This window comes from Melanostigma gelatinosum (genome assembly GCF_949748355.1).
Source record: "Melanostigma gelatinosum genome assembly, chromosome: 20".
NCBI classification, from domain to species: domain Eukaryota; kingdom Metazoa; phylum Chordata; class Actinopteri; order Perciformes; family Zoarcidae; genus Melanostigma; species Melanostigma gelatinosum.
This window is the reverse complement of record NC_136653.1, coordinates 16,399,241-16,420,887: the sequence shown is the minus strand read 5'-3', so window position 1 is coordinate 16,420,887 and position 21,647 is coordinate 16,399,241. Positions and strand designations below refer to the sequence as shown.

The following is a 21,647-nucleotide window of genomic DNA, read 5'->3' as shown; positions in this document are numbered from 1 at the left end:
GTGGGACACTGCGTATCAATGCACCTCTATGCCCGCCGAGGTAAACACATTTTCCCCTCTGTCTGAGCCTGGCCACACTATGCATGCATTGGGGTCCACCCCCCACCTCCCACCTCCTCTCCTTTGAGTTGCTTGATAGGTCCACTGGAGGGCAAAATTAATACCTAATTGAATCTTGCAGTCATCAAAATAATCAATAGTTTTTTATTATTTATTCTTCACAGTCTGTTGGCTGTTTGAAAGCTCAGAGGGACAGGGCAGAGCACAGGCAGCCCTGAAATTTCTATCGTTTCACAATGTAATTTTCACTGGGGCATGAGAGTTTGCAAGACGTATAAAAAATGAGAGTGGTGTTTTTTGTTAGGAGGTGAGGGGGGGAAAAATAAAGGAAAAATAGGAATCTTTGCCCCAGCAGCTACGATGAAAAATACAATAAACAAGCTGCTGACACTTCAGAGAAGGGCATGGTCCTTTCTGTCCATCCCTCCATCTTTTTCCCTTTCCCATTTTCTCCTTATTTCATCATATCAGGAGTGTGGCGGTACCTCTCTAATGCTGGCATTTCTCTTCCTGACAGACTCCAAACAAGTGCTGGGAATGAGATCAGAGCTCTAATCTTCCCCTGGCCTCTGAAGCTCGAGGATACGGGGGCAACACATCTCACGCAGCTGTTAATTACCTCATTTCAAAACAGTTTGCTTTGCCTATTTACAATCATGCCACCAGGTTGGGTGTGTTTATCAATTTAAGCTGAGGGAGTAATGCAATTACACATAATGGGATAACTGTAATCTTATTGTAAAAATCCGTAATAAAAAGGGATATTCAAAAATTACCATAATGTATTCCATTACTGGTTCTAAGCAGTGGATGTGTAAGAGATTAGCTTCATTTTTTAAAGTAACCCTGAGACCTCTGATTAGCAATAATGTGAGTTTGTAAATGTGTGTGTCTAAGAGGGTTGGTGGGCGCAGACATGAGGGAGGTTTGTCTCATTTCTTTTCTGTTCACTGAGTCTGGCCACAGCGCAGGAACAGGTTGCAGGAACAAGAAAAAGCACTTGATCCCCTCTCTGCCTCCCGCTCACCAAAACTCCCCCAGTGGCCGAATAATCAGTGGTTAGCAGAGTACCGGGCGTCATCAGATACCCATGCTAATAGCTAGTGGTCTTACCCGGGCTGTCGCAGTGCGAGGGACACCGTGAGGGAGTTCAGCCTGTGACCGACACACTCCACTCGAATGCTCGACGATCCTCTGCGTATTGAACAGAGAGAAAAAACGTTTTTGAAACATTTGCTGGTTTAAGCTTTTCAAAATGGGAGAATCTGTTGCTTACCTTTGTCGTACATGATCGTAAACTTAATATCTTTGGGTGAAGCAAGGTGTGTATTCACCTTACATGACCCAAAGATGTTCAATTTACTTTCTTAGGTTGTGGGATACGGTAATTTTTCACTATTTTCTGACATTTTATTGAGAAAAGAATAGGTGGATTTATCAATGAGGAAAATTATTGCTTGTTGCATATATATCAGAAATTAAACTTTTCCTCATACAACCTGACTTTGGAATGTTATTGACAATTTCTTTCCATTGTCCTGTCCTTTGCCCAGTGCATGCTGGGATAGGCCTCAGCACACCTGTGACCCTGAACTCGATAAGCTGGTGTGAAAAAATCATGAAAAGACTGACGTCTAAAATATGTCCAAAATACTCCCCATCATGTGTGAGCCTTCTCTTTTACACAGCACATGTTCTTATAAATATTAAAGTTGTCATATCATGTGTTTTCCATTTCCGTGATGTATCCCAAGCAAAGAATCATGCACACAAATCATCTATTGTCTGCAATCAATCAATAGCAGCTTAATAACTGTTCAAAGTGTCCCACTGGATAAAAATAAATAAATAAAACTCTCATTAGCTGATTAGTTTTTTCAGCTGGAACCCAGTAAGTATTCCTCCTAATGCAATTACTGTGTCACCTTTTTGGTCACTCTTTTATTTAGTTTACCGGGACAAAATTCATTTTAACAAAATATAAAATGAAGGCTTATTGAGCTTTAATAACGTAGGTATGTAGTTAAGGCAGGGGTGTCAAACATACGGCCCGCGGGCCGGACCCGGCCCGCCACGTCATTTTATGTGGCCCGCGAATCCGCCAGCAAAAAAAAAAAAAAAAAAATTTTTTTTTTTTTTTTTTACAAAAATTTAAAGTTAGATGTGAAAATAAAAATATCCCCATGGTCGAAATTATGAGATAGAAAGTCGAAGTGATGAGATGGCATGTTGTCTGTGTGCCGACATTAAAACTATCACAACAGGTGGACAGGAGATGCAACAGCCCATAAAGAGGATTTCCAACAAGTTTCTCAACATGCGTACTTCTCTGTACTGAAACGTCATCAGTCTCAGCCCAAGTACTGTTCCAATTCAAAGTTCACATCGAGCCAAGCACGGCCCTAATGCCCGGATGTGGCTCGCTCTGCCTATTTTACCCGGGATGCATCGGAGGTGACTTGTCTGTACTTGGGACAGCCAAATATCCCAGAATGCATTTTGCACCAGCAACAGGAAACAATGGCGGAGGAGAAATCACACAACTGGAAGTACGTGTTGTGGAAGTCACAGATATCCCGGGAAACTAAACTAACTATGTTAGGAGTACCGTAGTTACATTTACACCGTCTTACATTTACAACCGGCCCTTTGAGGGCGACCGTGATGCTGATGTGGCCCCAGAGTGAAAATGAGTTTGACACCCCTGAGTTAAGGTATGGAGTGAAAAATACTGTTAACGTGTAAGGGGGTATGCAAGATTATAAAGACAAACATTCTGAATTTGAAGTTTGAAGAAAAATATTTCCTTTCTCAAAGTTGATTTACCTACTTTTAAAAAAGACTCAACATAAAAAAATATATTTCAAGAACTAAATACTGAACTTTACATGTTTGTGTTAGTGTAGTCAAAGGCCAACAATAACTCTGAAGCACCTCTTTTGAATAACTGTTCTGCTGTTTCACCCTACACAGTATTGAGCAGATATCCCAAGACCCAAATGTCTAATGCGGTAAGTTATATGATGATTTGTCTCCCCCTTAGGGTTATTAACCAAACTGTCCCCCTCTTTCATGTGGTAAGTGGATCTTTGTGTAGTTCCACCAAAACCCCTTTATGCTGGTGATTAGTAGTGCTATTAATGATTTCTGTGATTTACTCATGAATAATGCAGCAGGTCTGTATAACTTTATCTGTCACATCACCAGCTCAGCTACTTCCTCTGAATACAGTGTTTTGGAATAGCAGACCAGTGGTATAAGTCGTCAAGATTTGAGGTGATTTTTTTTTTCCACACTCATTAATATGATCAGCAGTTATTCCTCTCTACTCCACTAAAGCTAAAATGCTCCCCAGTGGATGGTCGGGGGGTCAGTGAAGGCTGAGGGCTATCAAAGCAGTGTATTAAAAGGAGCTCTTTGAAGCTTGTAAACCACCGTGCCCAGCAGGTCCACAACAGATAGACGCCTCTGATTGGTCAGGTGTGTGTGTGTGTGTTTTTTGCTAGATCGATCCACGGAGCTGACATTCTGGAGCATCAAAGCTTTCAGCACACTAATCTGACTCCTCCTATGAGGGCATGGGTTGTTTTTGTTATTTTCCTTTTTTTATCCTCTATAAAATGCCCATACCTCAGAGGGGCTCCTGCATGCTTATGATATGAGAGTGAGCAAAATATGTGTTTTAAAGGAATGAAAACATATTGAAATAATGCTCCTACACTGTATTTATCAACGGATAAATAATGCAACACTGTAGAGAGCGATGGGGAGAGCAGCAGAGAATCACAGGGCCAACCATGGGGCATAGCAGTGGCAGTAGAGGAGTGACACCGCAGAGATTCACACACCGCCGCTCCTCAAAGTCAGTATCCCCTCACACAGTCTCTGGAGACCTGTGCCACATACACACTCATGAAAGGTGTGAAAATCTGATTTCCCAAAAAGGATCGGTAATTCTCTGTGAGGGTGGAAGCCGCAATCAATAAATCATTGCTAAGTAGATTCTGAAGAAAAAAAAAAAAAATGATTCCCCCTTGGTATCAGTGCATTAGGATTCTCCCGAGGATGGATGAGATGAGGGTGTGAGACAATCTCAATAAAGAAGAGGCAAATCATACCTTTGCCATTCATCTGGACTCTGGCAAGCAGCTGTCAGCAGGGTGAGGAAGGACCGGGAGAGTCGATCTGAGAGATTCATTTGGCCATCAAGTCCAGGAATGTCTGGAAAGATACAAAGCCAATAAGCTAATTGACTGCTTTTACAACGGGCATGAACACAGCCCTCTATGCAGCGTTTCAATGTTGACATTTTGAGCTTTGTGTCTGATATCATGACCTTTCAAGCAGAAAATTCAAAGGGATTCTGAATTAACCCTGAGGATGTGTTACGTGTACCGGTAATTAAAATGTGTATGTTGTAGCTGGCTGGGGTTGTGCTGCTTTGAACTGCTGTGTGTACTGTGGGCGATTCTTCAAAAAAAATGCATGGTATTTCTTATTATATATTTTTAATTAGAAACATCAAACTGCAAAGTGACCATAATGTTAACTATTTAGCAGTCAGATAAATGCAGTTAGTGGATTAAAATGTACAACACATCTCACTGAAAGTACCATAAAATGACAATACTCAAGTAAAGTAGCACAAAAGTACTTCAAAAACTGTACTAGAGTAGATTTGATGTATTTTATCCACTTGGGGAAAGTTGGAGGACTAATCGTTTAGCTAGCATTAACTTTTTGAATTTGGCACGTTTTCAAATTGGTGTTTTAAAACCTCTGTGAACATTTAATGTATGATTTAACGTCATACATCCTACCTGTAATTGGCGCAGAAAGCCTTTTGCACACCTGAGCCGTGGTCTAATCAGCCAGAATAACTGAACACACCTGTATGGGCTTTCATTAGCTTTAGTTATTAGTGTAGCTTTATGGCTCGCTTAAAGGCACTTAACTCAGTCTCAAATGTGAACAGAAGTGAATAAACAAAGTTAATACCGAGCATAAAGTACTTATAAAAGCAGAAAAGCTTTCGGCAAATATAAATACCACGTTAAAAATACCTCACCTGTTGTTAATTGGTGTCACCTCCTCCTCTTCCGACGGTCTGGCGTCTCTCTCTGCCAGAACGACTCCAATACCCACAATGCTTAGCGGCGTTGTTTCTGTCATGTGATTGAACTCATGACAGAGGAAGCAGGCTTCGACAACAAACATCACTTTGCTGTATTGTGGATATTCTTGCAATGAGGCTAAAACAACTGCGATATTGTGGCCCTTCAACATGTACTCTCTGAAAACATTTTGAAATATTATCACGATTCTGCTTTGATACAGATAATAACAATGGCGGATGTGGAGGAGCAGGTAAGCATGCTAACGGCTAACTGGCTAATGTTGCTTTCCGTGAAAGCATCAAAATTAATGAAAATTGTGATTCGTGAATTCTGTCTGTAGCCTTTTGGTTTGATTGAACTTGTTTTGCTTCTGTCTCTGTTGCGCAGAAAGCCTAAATATGCGATTTGATGGTAGCTTTACATTGATTTCTATGAAAGTAGAACATTAGCTGCATTGCCCTGCATAATTTCTGCAGCCTATATTTGAGTTAAATCATATTATAATGCTCTGGCATCATAAATGTACTACTGTATGCGTCGGTGCTTTAATATAGTAATATTTGTATTGACAAATTGTTAAAATCCATTCAAAATATCTCTTCATTCAGGCCAGAAAACAAAGTGAGGAATCCACAGATGAGTCTGAGGTAAGAAACATCCCTTCGTGCTGCCTTTTCTTTCTCCTGCAGAGGTAGCTTCTTCCTGAGAGGAAGTGTATAAAGAGGTTAAAGGGGAACACAATTACACCTGGAAATGTCGTGCAGTTGCACCAGTATTTCAGTGTAATAATGCATCAAGAGCAGCATATTGTTGATGACAGGGGTGTGCATAGTTCTGTCAGGCATGGCTGATTGTTGAACTCCAGTTAAGCTCGCTGCCTCCTGAAAGGACTGTAATGCATAGCCAGCCTTTATCCGCCCAGTTTGATCCCGGAAGGATCGTTGTCAGATTTTGAGAGGTGTCAAACACTCATGAATTACAGATAGCTTTGCAGATCCATCAATGTTACAACTGAGCTTCGGCATGTTACGGTACACTTGTGCTTCTGAGAATCTCAGGTAGGCTAAATAAAACATAGCTTTGTACATCAGTCTGGCAGGAAGGGTAAGAGTCTTTATATAGGAAGCAGATAATTGAATGAAATATCAGGGAAAGGCTCTCTGAGGGAAACTGTTAAGAGTGAGCGAAAGGAAAAGGGTAAAATACCAGGCGTGTACATAGAAATAACTCCTACAACGGTGCTCGGTGTTACTGTGGGAGACGAACACTAACAGGGTCAGCAAGCAGCTGATTGTTTACTTAGAATACTGCAAATTAATAGAACTTGCTATACTGCTGTTAGCTGGTTGACAGCAGGCTCAGAGGATAAAGGAAGTGAGGCCTGTGTCCTCCACATTCTGAGCAGGATAACAACTTGATTTTGAAAGTAAAAGACATGCTCTTCATCACCTTTTGTAATGTGGCCGGACTAGTTTGATTTGTTATGAGGTAATAGAAGCAATAAGCCTGGCTGTAAGTGTTTTTGATTGGTGTTGGTTTGATGCCTCATGTAGTCAAGGAAATAGGGATCATTTTAACTCTCCTCTCCTGTCTCCTCCCTAAAGCACTGAAGGTACTCCTGTTTAGCCTTAATGCACATTTCTAACTCGTGTACTTCAGCCGATTTTGTCTTAACTGCTAATAGACAAAGAATATGGCAGAAATGGTTCAAATGCAAAGGTAGCTGTGAAAACAAATGGCAAGTTATATGATATTTAGTCACAAAATATGCTTTTATTTAATAACTTTCGTCATAAAAAGCACAAAAGACGGGTGGGCAATCTAAAGACAATAACAACAAAGTGTCTTAAGTGTGTTGAACTACTTCAATGAGATCGCCGTCTAACACGTCTCCCCAGAATCTCTCATCGGTGTTTCTACGGGATGAGATCAGGTGACCGTGTTGAGGTTTCTCTACTCGTTTATTCAGGTTTGCCCGATTATTCGTCACCCATCTGTACGTTGTGTTTAAGGTGCAGGATGATCCGTTATGTTCTTAATATCTCAATCTAAGTCAGTGACTAGTGTGTATAAATGAAAGCATGGTATCCTTATTGTAGACGGTATGTTTCAGCCTTAACTGTCAAGAAGCAAAGAATACGCCCAAAACGGTTTCAGCACAAAGGCCAGCTCGGTGGTCGACGAAACAAAAGGAAGCTTCCAGGAGACGGCAGAAGTTTGAAAATGGGTAGTTGCTCTCTGGGGGTAAAGTTAGCTTTTGTTGTTTGATACACCTTTTGAAACCCGTGACAAATGCTCCCGCACCAGAAATCTCACAGCCAGAATACAGAGGAAATAGCCTCGATATGGCGTTGTTGAGTGGGAAAGGATTGTTTTTGAAAATGACATTTTTTTCCACGCTATTGGAACCCAATAGCAAATAATGGCAGACACTGTTTTGAGTTGATGCACCCTCTGGGCAGCCACAGACTGTGCAGCATTGGTTATAAACTGAATTATGAGTAATATTCAGGCTGTGACTGGCCGCAAGTGTTGGGAGGTGTAGCACGGTAGAATACCTTAAGTTCGCTTTATGAAATGACTGGATTCATGTTTGTCACTGGGGATGAACGGTCTCGTGAAAACACGGCTTTGTGCCGCATTTCACGCAGTATAATGGAAATGTGTTTGTGCATACATCTCCTGATGCACACGTGCGAGACATATGACTGTCTTGGAAGAGGCCAGAATAGACGTAGGATTGACCGTTCGTCCTGCCGGGTTCAGTGTCTTGCTCAGTGACACTGTGGATGTGAAACCATCCCAAAATATGTTAGTTACATGTCAACTGTTTTACAGTAGTATTATACTGCATGTTCACATATGCAGTATCAATAAATATAGATTTTTCAAGCACATGTGTTTCCAGGTTCTCAAATTATGTTTCTTGGCCATTTATGATAGTTAAATGAATATATTTATTTTTTAAACTCTTAAATCTGGAACACAAGACATTTGTCGTGTTGATTTTCTTAATATTTTATCTTTTTATTTATTTTTTTACTATTTACTGACATTTTATGTTTGGTTGGGCAATATATGGATATTATATTGATATAGTTATAGTTATATGAGAAAGACATCTTCTTAGATTTAGGATGTTGTAACCTTTAACTACTTCGTCATTATATCCAGATTACTGATGATAATTTATTCAAATGTCATTGTGTAAATATTTCATCGAAGCACCAATAGACAACCCTACAATATCGTCGCAATATTGTCATCGAGGTATTTTGTAAAGATTATTGTGATATTGTATTTTCTCCGTATCGCCCAGGCCGAATTTAATGGACGGAAATATTGAGCAGATTAATCGATAATTAGATTAACTGTTATCCGCAGCCCTAAATGGATGTTTTTTTTCATTGGTCTAATATTGTACATTCTGCAACAAAACCTCCACATATATCACTGTGTAGCACAATAATGTGTTCATCAGCTATGGCTTAATTTCATTGTAATGATATGATGGAAGTGTATTATGGTTTTACAAAATTGTGTGGCAAAATGTATAATCCTAAGCAACAACAACAAACAATATGTCATGTTAAGTCAATTTTATTCTGCAAATTTGCCTCAAGGGGCTTTGCATTGAATGCATCTCCTTGCAGATATTATAAATAATTTACATCCATGTTTCCTCCCTTGCTGTCTTCCTGTCTGTGTTGATGCATTACATGTTTTTTGGCGCGTTACTGCCGGTCACTCAGAGGAATAGTGTGTGTGTGTGTGGAAACTTAAAAACATTGCTCCATAGCGCCACTAGTGGTCAACAACTCTGCAGGGCACCTTTAAGTTGAGTTGACACATAACATGTCATAAAGTCAAGTCGAACTTCTTCTGACTTGTTTCAAAATGTATCAGATTTAAGATTTTAAGCACAGGATTTAAGTAAATTGAGTAAATGACTGCATGAAGGGTTTTGTGGCTTTCAAAGAACACTGTGAACTACAGCATTTGTTTAGAGGACTCTGCTGTTGTAATGAATGCCTTTTTTAAGAAAATGTATATCATATAGTGACAGTGTACTCTGTCCACCAGGAGGAGGACAGCGAGGAGGAGCCCAAGCTGAAGTACGAGAGGCTCTCCAATGGGGTGACAGAAATCCTCCAGAAGGATGCAGCCAGCTGTATGACCGTCCATGACAAGGTAGGGCTGATAACCCACCACCCAGCAGTCAAGTCCACCTCAGGTTTCACATTGTTGATGTGCACATCTGAGAGATGGCAGCCCATTCTTTTCTCACCTTTCCCCTGCTTTTCCTCTCAGGGAGGTGCATCAGAAGACACCGGGCGCCATTGTCTTCTCTTTTTATTCCCACTCTTACATATTCTTCGCTCCTCTCCTCCGTTTGCCCGACGTTGATTCTCTTCTTTTTTTTTTTAAGCGGCCACTCTCTGCGAGATGGTTAATCGTTGTGGCACCGGCAGCACACATGCACGCCTGAGCAGAGCAAAAGTCATACCCAGTTACGTCTCCTCACCTGATGTTTTATTAACCGCTATTGATTTTCATTTATTTATTCTTACTTTGAGGATTTGGTCCCCTCTTATTCAACCCTCAAAATAGCAACCGCGCCACAGTGAGAGACGTCGCTGTTGCTGAAATTCTGAATTTGATCCGACTGTCTTTCTCTCTGGCATCTCTGTGCTTGTGTGCCATGCAGCTACCTGTGTGGTCACAGCAGCCGCACCCCCACCCCCCCCCCTCCGCCGCGGCAAACTCCCCGCACAACCTTAAAGCCACCGACGGCACATATTGCCTCATGTCGCCTCATATTTGAAGTGTCTGAATCGGAATTTCATTTGAACAATTCCATTCTGGTAAATCCCTTTTAAAAGTCGCTCCGCCTCACAAGGTTGAACCCTTTTATTTATTTATTTATTTATTTCTGGTTATTTTATTTGGGGAGATTGCAGGGGCTCTGTCTGACATGCTCAGCTGTGCCTGTAAATATAAGCATTTCATTATAGACTGCACTGAAGCATGGTGGACTCGCCGCACATCCACATGCTGGTCTAGAAGGGAGGGGGATTAGGAGGAGGCCACGGAGCAGGGGCTGGGGTGGAAGAACACACACTTAATCTAATGCCAAAAGCCCCCAGTTTCAATAATTTTTTTTGTCCCAGTGGACTCGCATACACACACACACACACACACACGTGCACTTTTGCTGAAGCACAAAACACAGAAAGCAGTTGCTGCTCGGTAGAAATAATATCTCTTTGCTGGGGCAAGGAGGTGATTGGCTTGCACGGGAAGAAGTCAGATGTACAGCGCATTTATTATGCTTAAGCATTTTAATTTGAGGAGAGAAAATGCCATTTCACACTGTATGCTTTAATAAATAGGGCTTTTCCACCCCCTGCAATTTCACAGTTTTGCCTCCAAGCCCACCCAATCCCCACACTGCTCATGTCGCTCCAGCTCCAGGAAGTGTTTTTTTTTATCCTTCCACAGCCTTTTTTTTTCTAAAGTCTTGAATATGTTTCATGTATCCTCTTTCTGATTCTGGTTTGATTTACATTGCATTTGTCCCTTTGCAGTTTCTTGCACTAGGGACCCATTTTGGAAAAGTCTACCTGCTGGACATCCAAGGAAATGTAACGCAGAAGTTTGAAATTGTGAGTACATTCAAATCCTCAAGTATATAGTAATAAAGTGCATTAGCCATGCTAAAGACAAATGCTAATATTGCAAATTATATGATATATTATCGATATTAATTCAATTATTGACACTAAATAATTTAAATTTCCTGACTTTTCCTCTAGCGCCACATTGGATTTCTAACCAGCTGTGAGCTCTCGTAGCATATCGGATTCAGGCCCACTGTTTAACTTCACCCACACAGCTCCGCTCACTTGATCTGAAAGGGAATGGCTTCTGAACAATCGCTTCATTTGCGAGTGAAAAACATTCGGTAATCATGGCTGATTTGACTGCAGTGTCCCTGCTGAGCACATTGATTCAAGTGCTGCTCACCTAAGGAACCTGTTGGCCAGTGATCAGTCAGTGTTTCACTGGACACAAAAGGCGCAGCTGAGTTCTGGCTGATGGATTTTTGTGTAGTTTCAAAATAAAGCGGTCGTGATTCAGTGAAAAGCAGAAACGTATTTAATATGAATACCAAATACCCATAATGCACTGGAGAAATAAAGCAACATACTTGATCTCCTTTAGTCTACACAGTCAACCTTTTAGGTTTTTAAGTAACATTTGCTATAATTTATGCCACTTAGTTGATCCTTTTATCTAAAGAGCCCTATAGTGTCATGAATGTGTAAACTGTAAGAGCATCAGCAGTGAATTTGGATCCCCTAACCTTCACAGTGTTAATGCCATGCTCTGTGCATTGACACATATGGGACTGTGCATCCATTACGTAGTAAAATCTTCTTTCTTTTTTTTTTGCCTCTTTCTGGCATTTCACTTAATGGGATAAAATGTCAGCCAGCAACATTTGGCCGGCCGCAAAGATATTCACACCCGCCGATGCCGATGATATTGTGTCTCCGCAGAGCTCAGTGAAGATCAACCAGATCAGTCTGGATGAAAGTGGAGAGCATGTGGGCATCTGCTCCGAGGATGGGAAGGTGAGTGGAATCTGTGTTTTTCATCTTTCACAATTCATCCTCTGATTCATATAAATCTCTTCTTATCGGGGTTAAACGTGATGCTAATGATGTGGAACTTGAGGAGTGAATTTTTACCTCCACAGTCGGAGCATTAACCTGAAGTTTTTATCTTTACCGTATATATGCACGTATTCTTTTCACGATGCAGGAATTTATAAAAAGCTTGTACCTATTTTGACTAGAAGGGGAAAGGATTGCACTCCGTTGAGCTGTCAGTCAGCCATCAGCCATCTATGGATACCCTCTCCATGTTCTCCACCTTGCTGTTATCTTGTCTCTTCTCATCATTACCACCATACTTCATGGATTTCACAGTCAAGATATGCTCTCTGATATCACCCTCCCTTTACTCCCAGCACTCTGGTGGCAAAAAACAAGATCTTGTCGCACAAAAAAGAGAAAGTGGAGCACACAATTAAAATCAATGCTGCAGCGATTGTTCGCATCAGAGTTTTATATTATTCTTCTACTTTAAAAAAAAAATAACGTGCTTTTTTGGGGGGCTCAGATGAGGAGAAACTGGGTGTTGTGTACTCTAATGGTACATTAGGGTTTGTTGTAGCCAACTGAGGCTGTGGTCGGGTTTTTAAGCCCTGCGGGGCTCAAAGAATCAACTTGTCCACTAATTGGTGACCCAGCGGAGAAGTAGAGCGCCAATCAAAGTCTTTTCTGACCACAATTCCCCCCGCTGGCCTCGGATAGTTGCAGAGGCAGCAACTAAAGGAGAGATTTTGAGTTATTTCACCTTTTGCTTTCCGTTCTCCCGTCTCGTCTCTGTTTCAGGTTCAAGTGTTTGGTCTCTATACAAGAGAGGGCTTCCACGAGAACTTTGACCACACCATCAAAGTGAGTTGTTATCACATTTTCTGAAAACTTGAAGGAACGCTTCGCCCGCAAAATGATCATTGTTGGATTCTTTTAAGAAAACTTAGTTTTCCCTCAAACTCCTCCGTGGTGACCGAAGAATCAAAAAACAGAGGAATGAATTGAAGTGAGTGACGGCCGTGTTTAACAGAAACACTTTTTTATCAAAATATCAGTTTAAAAACCCGCTCACACAACTGGTGCAGAATAATCCAAGTCTCATTGATCCGGTCTTCTGCTCACTACTTCACAAACGCATGCATCTTTGCTAAACTTCACGATTTGAAACACTTCAAATACATGAGTAGCGCGTCTCCGCAAGCGTGAAACTGTCCAAGTGTTTCAGATAGTTGATTTCAGTGCAGATGTTTGTGTTTCGCTGCTGTTATATGCAGCCTCTCCCCCAATTTACTTGAATTCATGAATTCATTTTTGGCCGTGGAGGCATGCAAGAGGAACAAAGTTCTTCTTCAAGGATTCAAGGTAACACAGCGTGATTCATTGATAAACAAATGGTCATTTTGTGCCTTACTATGCATCTGTTGCTACAGCATTACCTGCATATAACATAACGGTTAGAAAATCACATGTCTGACACTCTATAATCTGTCCCTCCTGTATTGTTTTGCAGGTTGTTGCGTTACATCCTCAGTTCAGCAGATCAAACTACAAACAGTTTGTCACTGGGGGCAACAAGGTAGGCTTGAGTGGTATTTTCCCGTGCAGTCATTATGTACAGTTTTTGCCATTTCCTGCCACAATAATTCATCCCGATTGTGTCCGGGGCGAAAGCGAAACCAGCAAACCTTCTCACTTTGCCTCGGCTGACGGCGACGCACGGGCCTTTGTCTGCTGTGAAAGGCTCTTAGTTGTCTGTCTCCTTGCTGGAGTGCTCTCGGGAGAGCTGCCCATTTTCACAAAGTGCTGTTCGCTCAACAGTGTTTGAAAGGCGATGCTTCACGAGCACGGCAAGTAGATGTGATTATCAAGAGGGCACATAGCCTTAGGATTTCCGGGCCGCGTTCGGGGATCTCCATCCTAAAAGTCGTCTCTGGAAGGTCTGTCACTGCGGAAGGTGAAAACGATCTCAGACTTTAGATTTGTCATTTTGTTTTTCCCGGAGGTAAAACCACACTCCAATTACTGTACACACAACTATAAACTGCTCGGATGTAGCGTCATTCCAACACAACCCATAAATAAAGCACACTGACATTTATACAACAGGAGTGAGGAAAAACAACTTTATTTTACGAAACCCCATTGTTAGTGTTACTTTGCCATTTTTTCTTTCAATTGCCGCTGATTCCTCTCAGTTCCAAGTCGTGAAGGCCTCCACAATGTGCCTGTGATGAAAATCAATACGCCTCAACGGGAGCCACATCCTGTCAAAGGAAATTCAATTTTGTCTCCGCAGTTCTTTTGTCATATCATCTCTTTGTAGAGCAAACTGTTTATTAACACAGCCCAACTGCTGAATTAAAGAGGCTGTACAACCTTCTCCCAGGCATCCGTGGTAATGTTATGCACATTTAGCGGTTTATATAGTAAGGACAGTAACAATGCAGGGAATGTGAATGACGGGCTTTGTCCTCGACGGCTTGTACAATACAAGGCCCGAGCATGAAACTGCAGTTGATGGAGTTGCCCAGCGGCCGCCTTGATACCACAATGCATTGTGGTTAAAAAAAAAAAACACTCTCGCTGAGCTTCCACACCTTTGTTAGACGGTAGATATACATTTGTGTTTAAACACTTGTTTCTATACTTGTATACAATAAATGGTGCGTGTCCTCAAGAAGCCTGGACCATCATGATTGGAGGAAGAAGGATGTATGAAGTCATGCTTGTAGTGCTTTCAACCCTTTTTCTTTATGGCCTTCACACCATCTTCTACTTGCCAATTCCGTCGACCATGTGAAACTGTAAAACGACTTCTTCCACCGCTGAATGTGAAGCTTCCTCACTTAGACGGAGACGAATGAGCGAATCTGTCTTCATTGTCTTTGTGCCTAAATGCCCTGAAGTGGAATCAAGATCTTCAAACAAGGACTAAAATGCGTTTTCTACGTAATCATTTGCGGGCCGAATTAGAAAGTTGCCTCGAGTTTAGGTTAAATCTCGAAGGGTGTTTCACTCTGTCATCCGACACAGCTGCCGTGTAACGTTCTGTTCATCTGCTGCCCTCTGTAGGCCGGGCTGCACCACTGCAACCCGTGTGGTATTACATGTGCTCCTGTGGTCTTCCTCAGCTGCTCCTGTATGAAAAGAACTGGTTGAATCGTTGGAAGATGTCTGTGCTACATGAAGGCGAGGGCTCCATCACTAATGTCCAGTGGAGAGCTAACCTCATCGCCTGGGCCAACAATGTGGTGAGTGATCGGTCACAGGCCTCAATAAACAGTTTCATACTGAATGTGTGAAATGTTTACGCTTGTTTTTTGTCTTTTAGGGAGTTAAAATCTATGATATCGGTACAAAGCAGCGGATCACTAACGTGCTGCGGGATAACATCAGTCTGAGGCCCGACATGTACCCCTGCAGCCTGTGTTGGAAGGACAACACCACTCTCATTGTCGGCTGGGGCACTTCCATCAAGGTTTGCTGCTTCTCTATTTAAACTCATTACTGACACCAGCTGTTTCTGACTTTCTGTAATCTTCTTCTCTCGCCTCAGATTTGTGTTGCGAAAGAGAGAAATCCTACTGAAATGAGAGACCTGCCCAGTCGCTACGTGGAAATAGGTATAACATACACTTTATGATGATCTATGGTGGAGAACTTTATTCATGGCGCACTTTTCTACACAAAAGCTGTTGAGTGGTTCACAACATAAAGCAAGAATAACAGTAGATAAGACCGGATTAAAGCGTGGTGGTTAAAAGTGATAAAATACAGATCAATTAAATGCACTCTAATATAGTGTCTGTCATAGTGTCCTTGAGGCTATTTTGTTTGGTGTCTTTTTTTCAAACAGTTTCTGCATTTGAGACCGAGTTCTTCATCAGTGGTCTGGCCCCGCTGGCAGATCAGCTCGTCACCTTGTACTTTGTGAAGGAGAACTCTGATCACATGGTGAATATACTTATTTTACATCACATATATATATATATATACATCTATATATATATAGATGTATATATATTAAAGAGGCTAATATGGTGTTTTTGTGTGTGTGTGTGCAGGATGACGAGTTTCGTGCGCGGCCTCGTCTCGACATCATCCAGCCCCTCCCTGAGAGCTGCGAGGAGATCTCTTCGGACGCGCTGACCGTGCGCAACTTCCAAGACAACGAGTGCAGAGACTACCGCCTCGGTGAGACCATAAAACCTGCCCTCAGAGAAATGTCACGCGGCCTTTTAACTGCGCCCTGATTTCATTACGCCTCGACCGTCAAATGTCAGCTCTAATGCGCAATACGCAGAGGCATAAATGTATTTTCATTAACAGAGCATTCTGAGGGAGAGTCGCTCTTCTACATCATCAGTCCCAAAGACATCGTCGTGGCCAAGGAGCGGGACCAGGATGACCATATCGATTGGCTGCTTGAAAAGAAGAAATATGAGGTCTGCGGGGTTGAGTTCTATGAATGTTGCAAAAGGTTACGGTCTACGATGATATGGTTTTGACTGCGTGTCCTGTTACTGTGACAGGAGGCGCTGATGGCTGCAGAGATCAGCTTCAAAAACATCAAGAGACACGACGTTCAGAAGATCGGGATGGCTTACATCAATCACTTAGTGGAGAAAGGAGACTATGACAGTGCTGCGAGGTAGGTTTAACGTCTGCAGCTATACAGTCAGGTAATCCTTTTGATAAGTCGTACAGTGAGGGAGATATTTGGAAAAAATCTCCAGAGTCCTGATTAGAGAAACTTTATATTTTAAGCTTAGACATGATCCAACATTATGCACAAAGACTATATACAGTAGTTCATTCACTGTATTTTTATTTAGATTTATTTTATATGTTCATTATTTTTCCAGGATATTCCCAATGAAATTTAAAATCTCTTTTAAAATAGAGTCCTGGCCAAAATAACAGCATGAAAGTTTCACATAAAAGCCCAAAAAACTTAAAACAAAAGGTCAACCAATGAATTAGCAGTGTTTTTCAGTAACAGGACATGTACATCCAACATTGAAATGATCCCTAATCCTGTTTTTACAATCTTCCATGTTTATAAATGAATCTAGTCTCGACAAAAACTTTAAAAGCGCTTTCATCCAAGAGGTGCAACGATGTGTGCAGAAACCCGAATCTGGGACAAATCGTACCGCAGAATTGTGCGCTAAACCTAAACACAGAAGATGAATTTGCATGCATGTATAAAATATCATTATTAATTGTTGATAAAAGTTTGAACAGAAGGAAAAACAGCATTTGTTTCTTTAATAGAAACCTTAGTTTCAGTTCTTGTCACGTATAACGTTCCTTATTCATTAACTCTGCCACTGCTAACAAAGTCACAAACCAGAATGTTCTTGTTTCATCTTAATTATTCACGTTCTTCTTCTTATTCAGGAAGTGTCAGAAGGTTCTTGGAAAAAACATGGAACTATGGGAAAATGAAGTGTACCGGTTCAAGACCATCGGACAGTTGAAGGTAGGAATTTACGATCGTCAATCGAACTTAATTACTGAAGTGATTGTGTTCATGAATCGATTATGAAATGTGATGCATGCTTTTATTCCAGTATCTTATCAATATTGCGCCACCTCTCTCCATTGTCAGGCCATCAGTCAGTATTTGCCCAGAGGGGATCTGCGTCTCAGACCGGCCATCTATGAAATGATCCTGCATGAATTTCTCAAAACTGACTATGAGGTACTTTGTCCCTGAATAGTCCGGACGTCCTGTACAGTTAATCCACTGCTTGATGGTCAGATTAATGCTCTGTCGCTCCTCCTTTGCGGTCCACAAAGGGTTTTGCCACACTGATCCGGGAATGGCCTGGAGAGCTTTATAACAACATGGCCATCGTTCAGGCAGTCAACGATCACCTGAAGAGGGACCCCACCAACAGAACGCTGCTCACCACGCTGGCTGAACTGTAAATAAGCTTAACGTGTGCATTCATTTACCCATTTAATAGATATTAAGGGACATATTCAAACAAGTTTCTGTTTTTTAATATTAAAACAAAATGATGTGTATCTGTGTCAGCTTGGTTGGACAATATTTGTCTGCAAAGATGTATTCACTGAGGCGCCTGCAGGGTTGAAGGAGTAATGCTTTCAATGAATTAAAAATGACACAAACTCAAATCTTGTAAAGCAACCTGTTGAACCTCGATGCTGTTGCAGATACACGTACGACCAGCGGTACGACAGAGCCTTGGAAATCTACCTGAGGCTGAGGCACAAAGATGTTTACCAGCTGATCCACAAACACAACCTTTTCTCCTCCATAGAGGACAAGATCGTACTCCTCATGGACTTCGACAAAGAGGTAAAATCCTGGTCGCAGACTGAACATTGTGTTATCTTCACTTTCACATGTTTCAGTAATATATTCTCTAAATTGACGTTGGCAGAAAGCTGTTGACATGCTCCTCGACAATGAGGACAAGCTATCGGTGAGTGTTCCTGGCTTCTCTCAGTATTTAATTAAGGATGCGATGAAACTCCGCAGCCCACTGATCCTGTTTCTCTTCTCTGCTAATAGACAGACAGGGTGGTGGAAGAACTAACGGACAGGCCCGAGCTTCTGCATGTGGTGAGTTAAGATAACTTTAATACAATCATATTAACCCTCACAATTTAATCCAGAGCTGATTTGACTCATCTTTTCCCCACAGTATCTCCATAAACTGTTTAAGCGGGATCACCACAAAGGCCAAAAATACCACGAGAGACAGATTGTCCTATATGCCGAATATGACCGTCCAAATCTCTTGCCTTTCCTGAGAGACAGCACACACTGCCCGCTTGAAAAGGTACAGTTATTACATCCTACTGCGCATCCAAGTTTCCAGAAGCGACAAGAGATTAATTATGTCGTCTGCTCTTTCCTGTCAGGCTCTCGAGGTTTGTCAGCAGAGGAACTTTGTAGAGGAGACCGTCTTCCTGCTCAGTAAGTGTTATTTAATGTCCGTGTTGCTGCTTTACGGGTGTTTTTAAATGATTAAAGAGGAAACTAATCCAGCTTGTTGGCTCTCAGGCAGGATGGGGAACTGCAGACGCGCTCTGCAGATGATCATGGAGGAGCTGGAGGACGTGGACAAGGCCATCGAGTTTGCCAAAGAGCAGGACGATGCAGAGCTCTGGGAGGATCTCATCTCTTACTCTATTGATAAACCACGTACGATACAGTCTCCCATCGTCATTCTGTCTTTCTTTGTCATTCTCTTCCTTTCATAATATTTCTTTGTCTCCCCAGCATTCATCACCGGCCTCCTTAATAACATCGGTACTCATGTGGATCCCATCCTGCTCATCCATCGCATTAAGGAGGGCATGGAAATCCCAAACCTCAGGGACTCACTTGTAAAAATCCTCCAGGACTACAATCTGCAAGTAAGTAAATAAAGTCTACAGATGATTTAACAATAGTACAGCTATTAAAACGGTTCTTCACTACTAGTATAGCTAGAATTAATAAGAACGTTTATGAATATTTATTTTATTTTTTACTCAGCCCGACTCTTCATCATGTTGTTTAACTTCTTAAACCAGCGTTTGTTTTCTCGTTTCTCAGATTCTTCTGAGGGAAGGGTGTAAGAAGATCCTGGTGGCCGACTCCCTCTCGCTGCTCCAGAAGATGCACCGGACACAGATGAGAGGAGTCCGGGTCGACGGTGGGTGCACTTTCTTTTTTTTGGTTCACGCAGAAGCAGTGGAGATTAAGTCGTTTTCAAACTGTACTCATGCAAGCGTTGCTTTTCTTTTCAGAGGAGAACATTTGCGAATCGTGTCATGCTGCAATATTACCGTCAGGTGGGTTTTCTGTGGAGTTTCCAAGTATTTTACTGTTGTGTTTCATATGAAAGCTATTCATTGCTAGTTGTTCTGCTTCACAATCTGTGTTTCAGATATGGCCAAACCCTTCAGCGTGGTTGTGTTTCACTGCAGACACATGTTTCACAAGGAATGTTTACCATCTTCAGGAACAGTAAGCTACTTCAATTTTTCTATTTCTGTTGGTAACTTTTGAATCAGATGAAGTCAGCATTCGATATGGAGTCCCTCAAGGGTCAATTCTTGATCCACTGCTGTTTAATTTGATCCCACTTGGGTTCCAATATTCAGCAATACAACATTTCATATCACTCTATGGTGATGACACACTGTTATACATATACAGTATGTTTTCACTGCCCAGTGAATGACTTCATTCAATGCATTGCTGATATCAAATATTGGATGGGGATGAGGGAAAAACCCTCAACTGCCCTGTCGGTAAAACCTTGTGAGCGTGCCAAAATATTGGGTGTGATTTTGGATGCTCATCTTAACTTCCAGAAGCACATATGTAATATCTCCAAGACTGCCTTTTATCATCTTAGAAGTACATATAAAGTTAGATGCTTCCTGTCACAGTCAGAATCTAAGGTATGTTACAACAGTGTCTTCTTTTAAAAGCAGACTAAAAACACATCTTTTTTTCCCCAAGCTTTAAATGGCTAAAACCTTTATTTTAGAATCTGTATTATTACATTTTTTATGAATAATAATAATGTATTATTTAGTTTCTTTTTTATTTTATTATTATTTTTATTTTATTATCACATCATAGAAATCTTATGTAATTTTATTTTATATTTTGTGTATGTAATTTGTTTGCTTTTTAATTTGAAGCACATTGAGTCTACGCCTGTCGTATGAAATGTGTTCTGTAAATAAGCTTCACTTTAATCTGAGTCACTCTTTACACAACACTTCACATTATTTATTTCATTTGGTGTTGAGTTTTACTTGCTTATCTTTCTCCGGGCATTGTTCTATTTTATGTGAGAATCTTAAACATTACTTGGCTGTTCTATATTGAGACTCCTGCATCTTTTCCCTCTTTCAGATTCCTGGGGTGCAGTTTTGTAACATCTGCAGTGCGAAGAAGCGCGGGCCAGGAAGTGGAATCCTGGAGATGAAAAAATAAACCAGGATGTCTGCACTCACAATGTTATTATTGATGCCTTTACCTTCCCATTTGCTGTCAGTGCATTGATCAATAATATCACCATTCCTCTGCCAAAATGCAAAACATATATATTGGATTGTCTCTGTATATTGAAATCTAACAACTATAAAGTGCTTTGCTTGTTTTGCTTGCCACTAATGTGATTTGGCAATGAAATACCTGCAACGTCTAAAAAAATAAAATCACATAAAAACTTTTTGTGGTTTGTGTCTGATAATCACGCATGTCGATCAATCCCGAGGAGAGAAAAAAATTAATTTATTCTTCAAAACTTAGTAATTGATAGACTTCTTCCTCAAATTACAGATATTACAACATGATTTGGTGCACACAGACACATGAAACTAACCTCTGACCTGTTAAGATGTACGAAGATGCCAAAAGCATGACTAATTTGTGGTTTGATGCTCGTGAAATATACAGATGCGCTATTAGTTCTCCAAATATTTAATGGTTTTGTTCCTTCGATATTAACAGATGCTTTAAAGAAAACCACGACTAGGTGCACTAGAGCTGGTGATAGATAATTAAAGGAAAATGTACAAACTTAACACAGAAACAGCTGACTTCAGAGACCTGACATACAGTGGTGAAAGTATTTAGAAATACTAGTGTATTAATACTCCGTGAAAGTCCTGCATTGAAACTGTTAAGTACAAAGCTTTTAATATCAAAATATATTTAAAGTACCAAAAGTAAAAGTACTCATCATGGCCGATTTCATCATATCACTGGATTATAATTATTAATGCACAAATGTGTTTTAATGTTGCAGGTGGTAACGAT

The 21,647-nt window shown here is 41.0% G+C and overlaps 2 protein-coding genes across 3 annotated transcripts in view; one reads left to right on the top strand and one right to left on the bottom strand.

Annotated features, from left to right (window-relative positions):
• Positions 1 to 4,216, bottom strand: part of pou6f2 (POU class 6 homeobox 2) — a gene marked incomplete at its 3' end in the record, with an annotated part of 64,380 nt that extends 60,164 nt beyond the window's left edge. The window contains exon 1 of the mRNA XM_079291605.1: positions 4,179 to 4,216. The remainder of the gene's footprint in view (positions 1 to 4,178) is intronic.
• A 1,015-nt stretch (positions 4,217 to 5,231) lies between these two features.
• vps41 (VPS41 subunit of HOPS complex) lies at positions 5,232 to 21,056 on the top strand. 2 transcript variants are annotated; one of them, XM_079292512.1, is made up of 28 exons: positions 5,232 to 5,427; positions 5,786 to 5,824; positions 9,261 to 9,368; positions 10,766 to 10,843; positions 11,741 to 11,815; positions 12,641 to 12,703; positions 13,353 to 13,418; positions 14,974 to 15,093; positions 15,174 to 15,320; positions 15,399 to 15,465; positions 15,699 to 15,796; positions 15,907 to 16,036; positions 16,172 to 16,287; positions 16,375 to 16,493; positions 17,246 to 17,327; positions 17,457 to 17,549; positions 17,648 to 17,775; positions 18,029 to 18,173; positions 18,259 to 18,300; positions 18,390 to 18,440; positions 18,523 to 18,660; positions 18,743 to 18,797; positions 18,885 to 19,025; positions 19,104 to 19,240; positions 19,422 to 19,521; positions 19,616 to 19,660; positions 19,756 to 19,835; positions 20,739 to 21,056. In XM_079292512.1, exons 1-28 carry the CDS (start codon positions 5,407 to 5,409, stop codon positions 20,817 to 20,819), a joined length of 2,565 nt encoding a protein of 854 aa, XP_079148638.1. In that variant the 5' UTR covers positions 5,232 to 5,406; the 3' UTR covers positions 20,820 to 21,056. The 2 variants fall into 2 exon arrangements, with proteins under 2 accessions (XP_079148638.1, XP_079148639.1); XM_079292513.1 differs by lacking the exon at positions 17,457 to 17,549.
• Positions 21,057 to 21,647: the final 591 nt, after the last annotated feature.

What these genes read in the sequence shown, in the direction of transcription:
- vps41 (XM_079292512.1), top strand. Translation starts at nt 5,407, where the DNA reads ATGGCGGATGTGGAGGAGCAG. An exon ending in TCTGCTCCGAGGATGGGAAG is followed by an intron (nt 11,816 to 12,640) that starts GTGAGTGGAATC and finishes TCTCTGTTTCAG; the next exon opens with GTTCAAGTGTTTGGTCTCTA. An exon ending in TCATGGACTTCGACAAAGAG is followed by an intron (nt 18,174 to 18,258) that starts GTAAAATCCTGG and finishes TGACGTTGGCAG; the next exon opens with AAAGCTGTTGACATGCTCCT.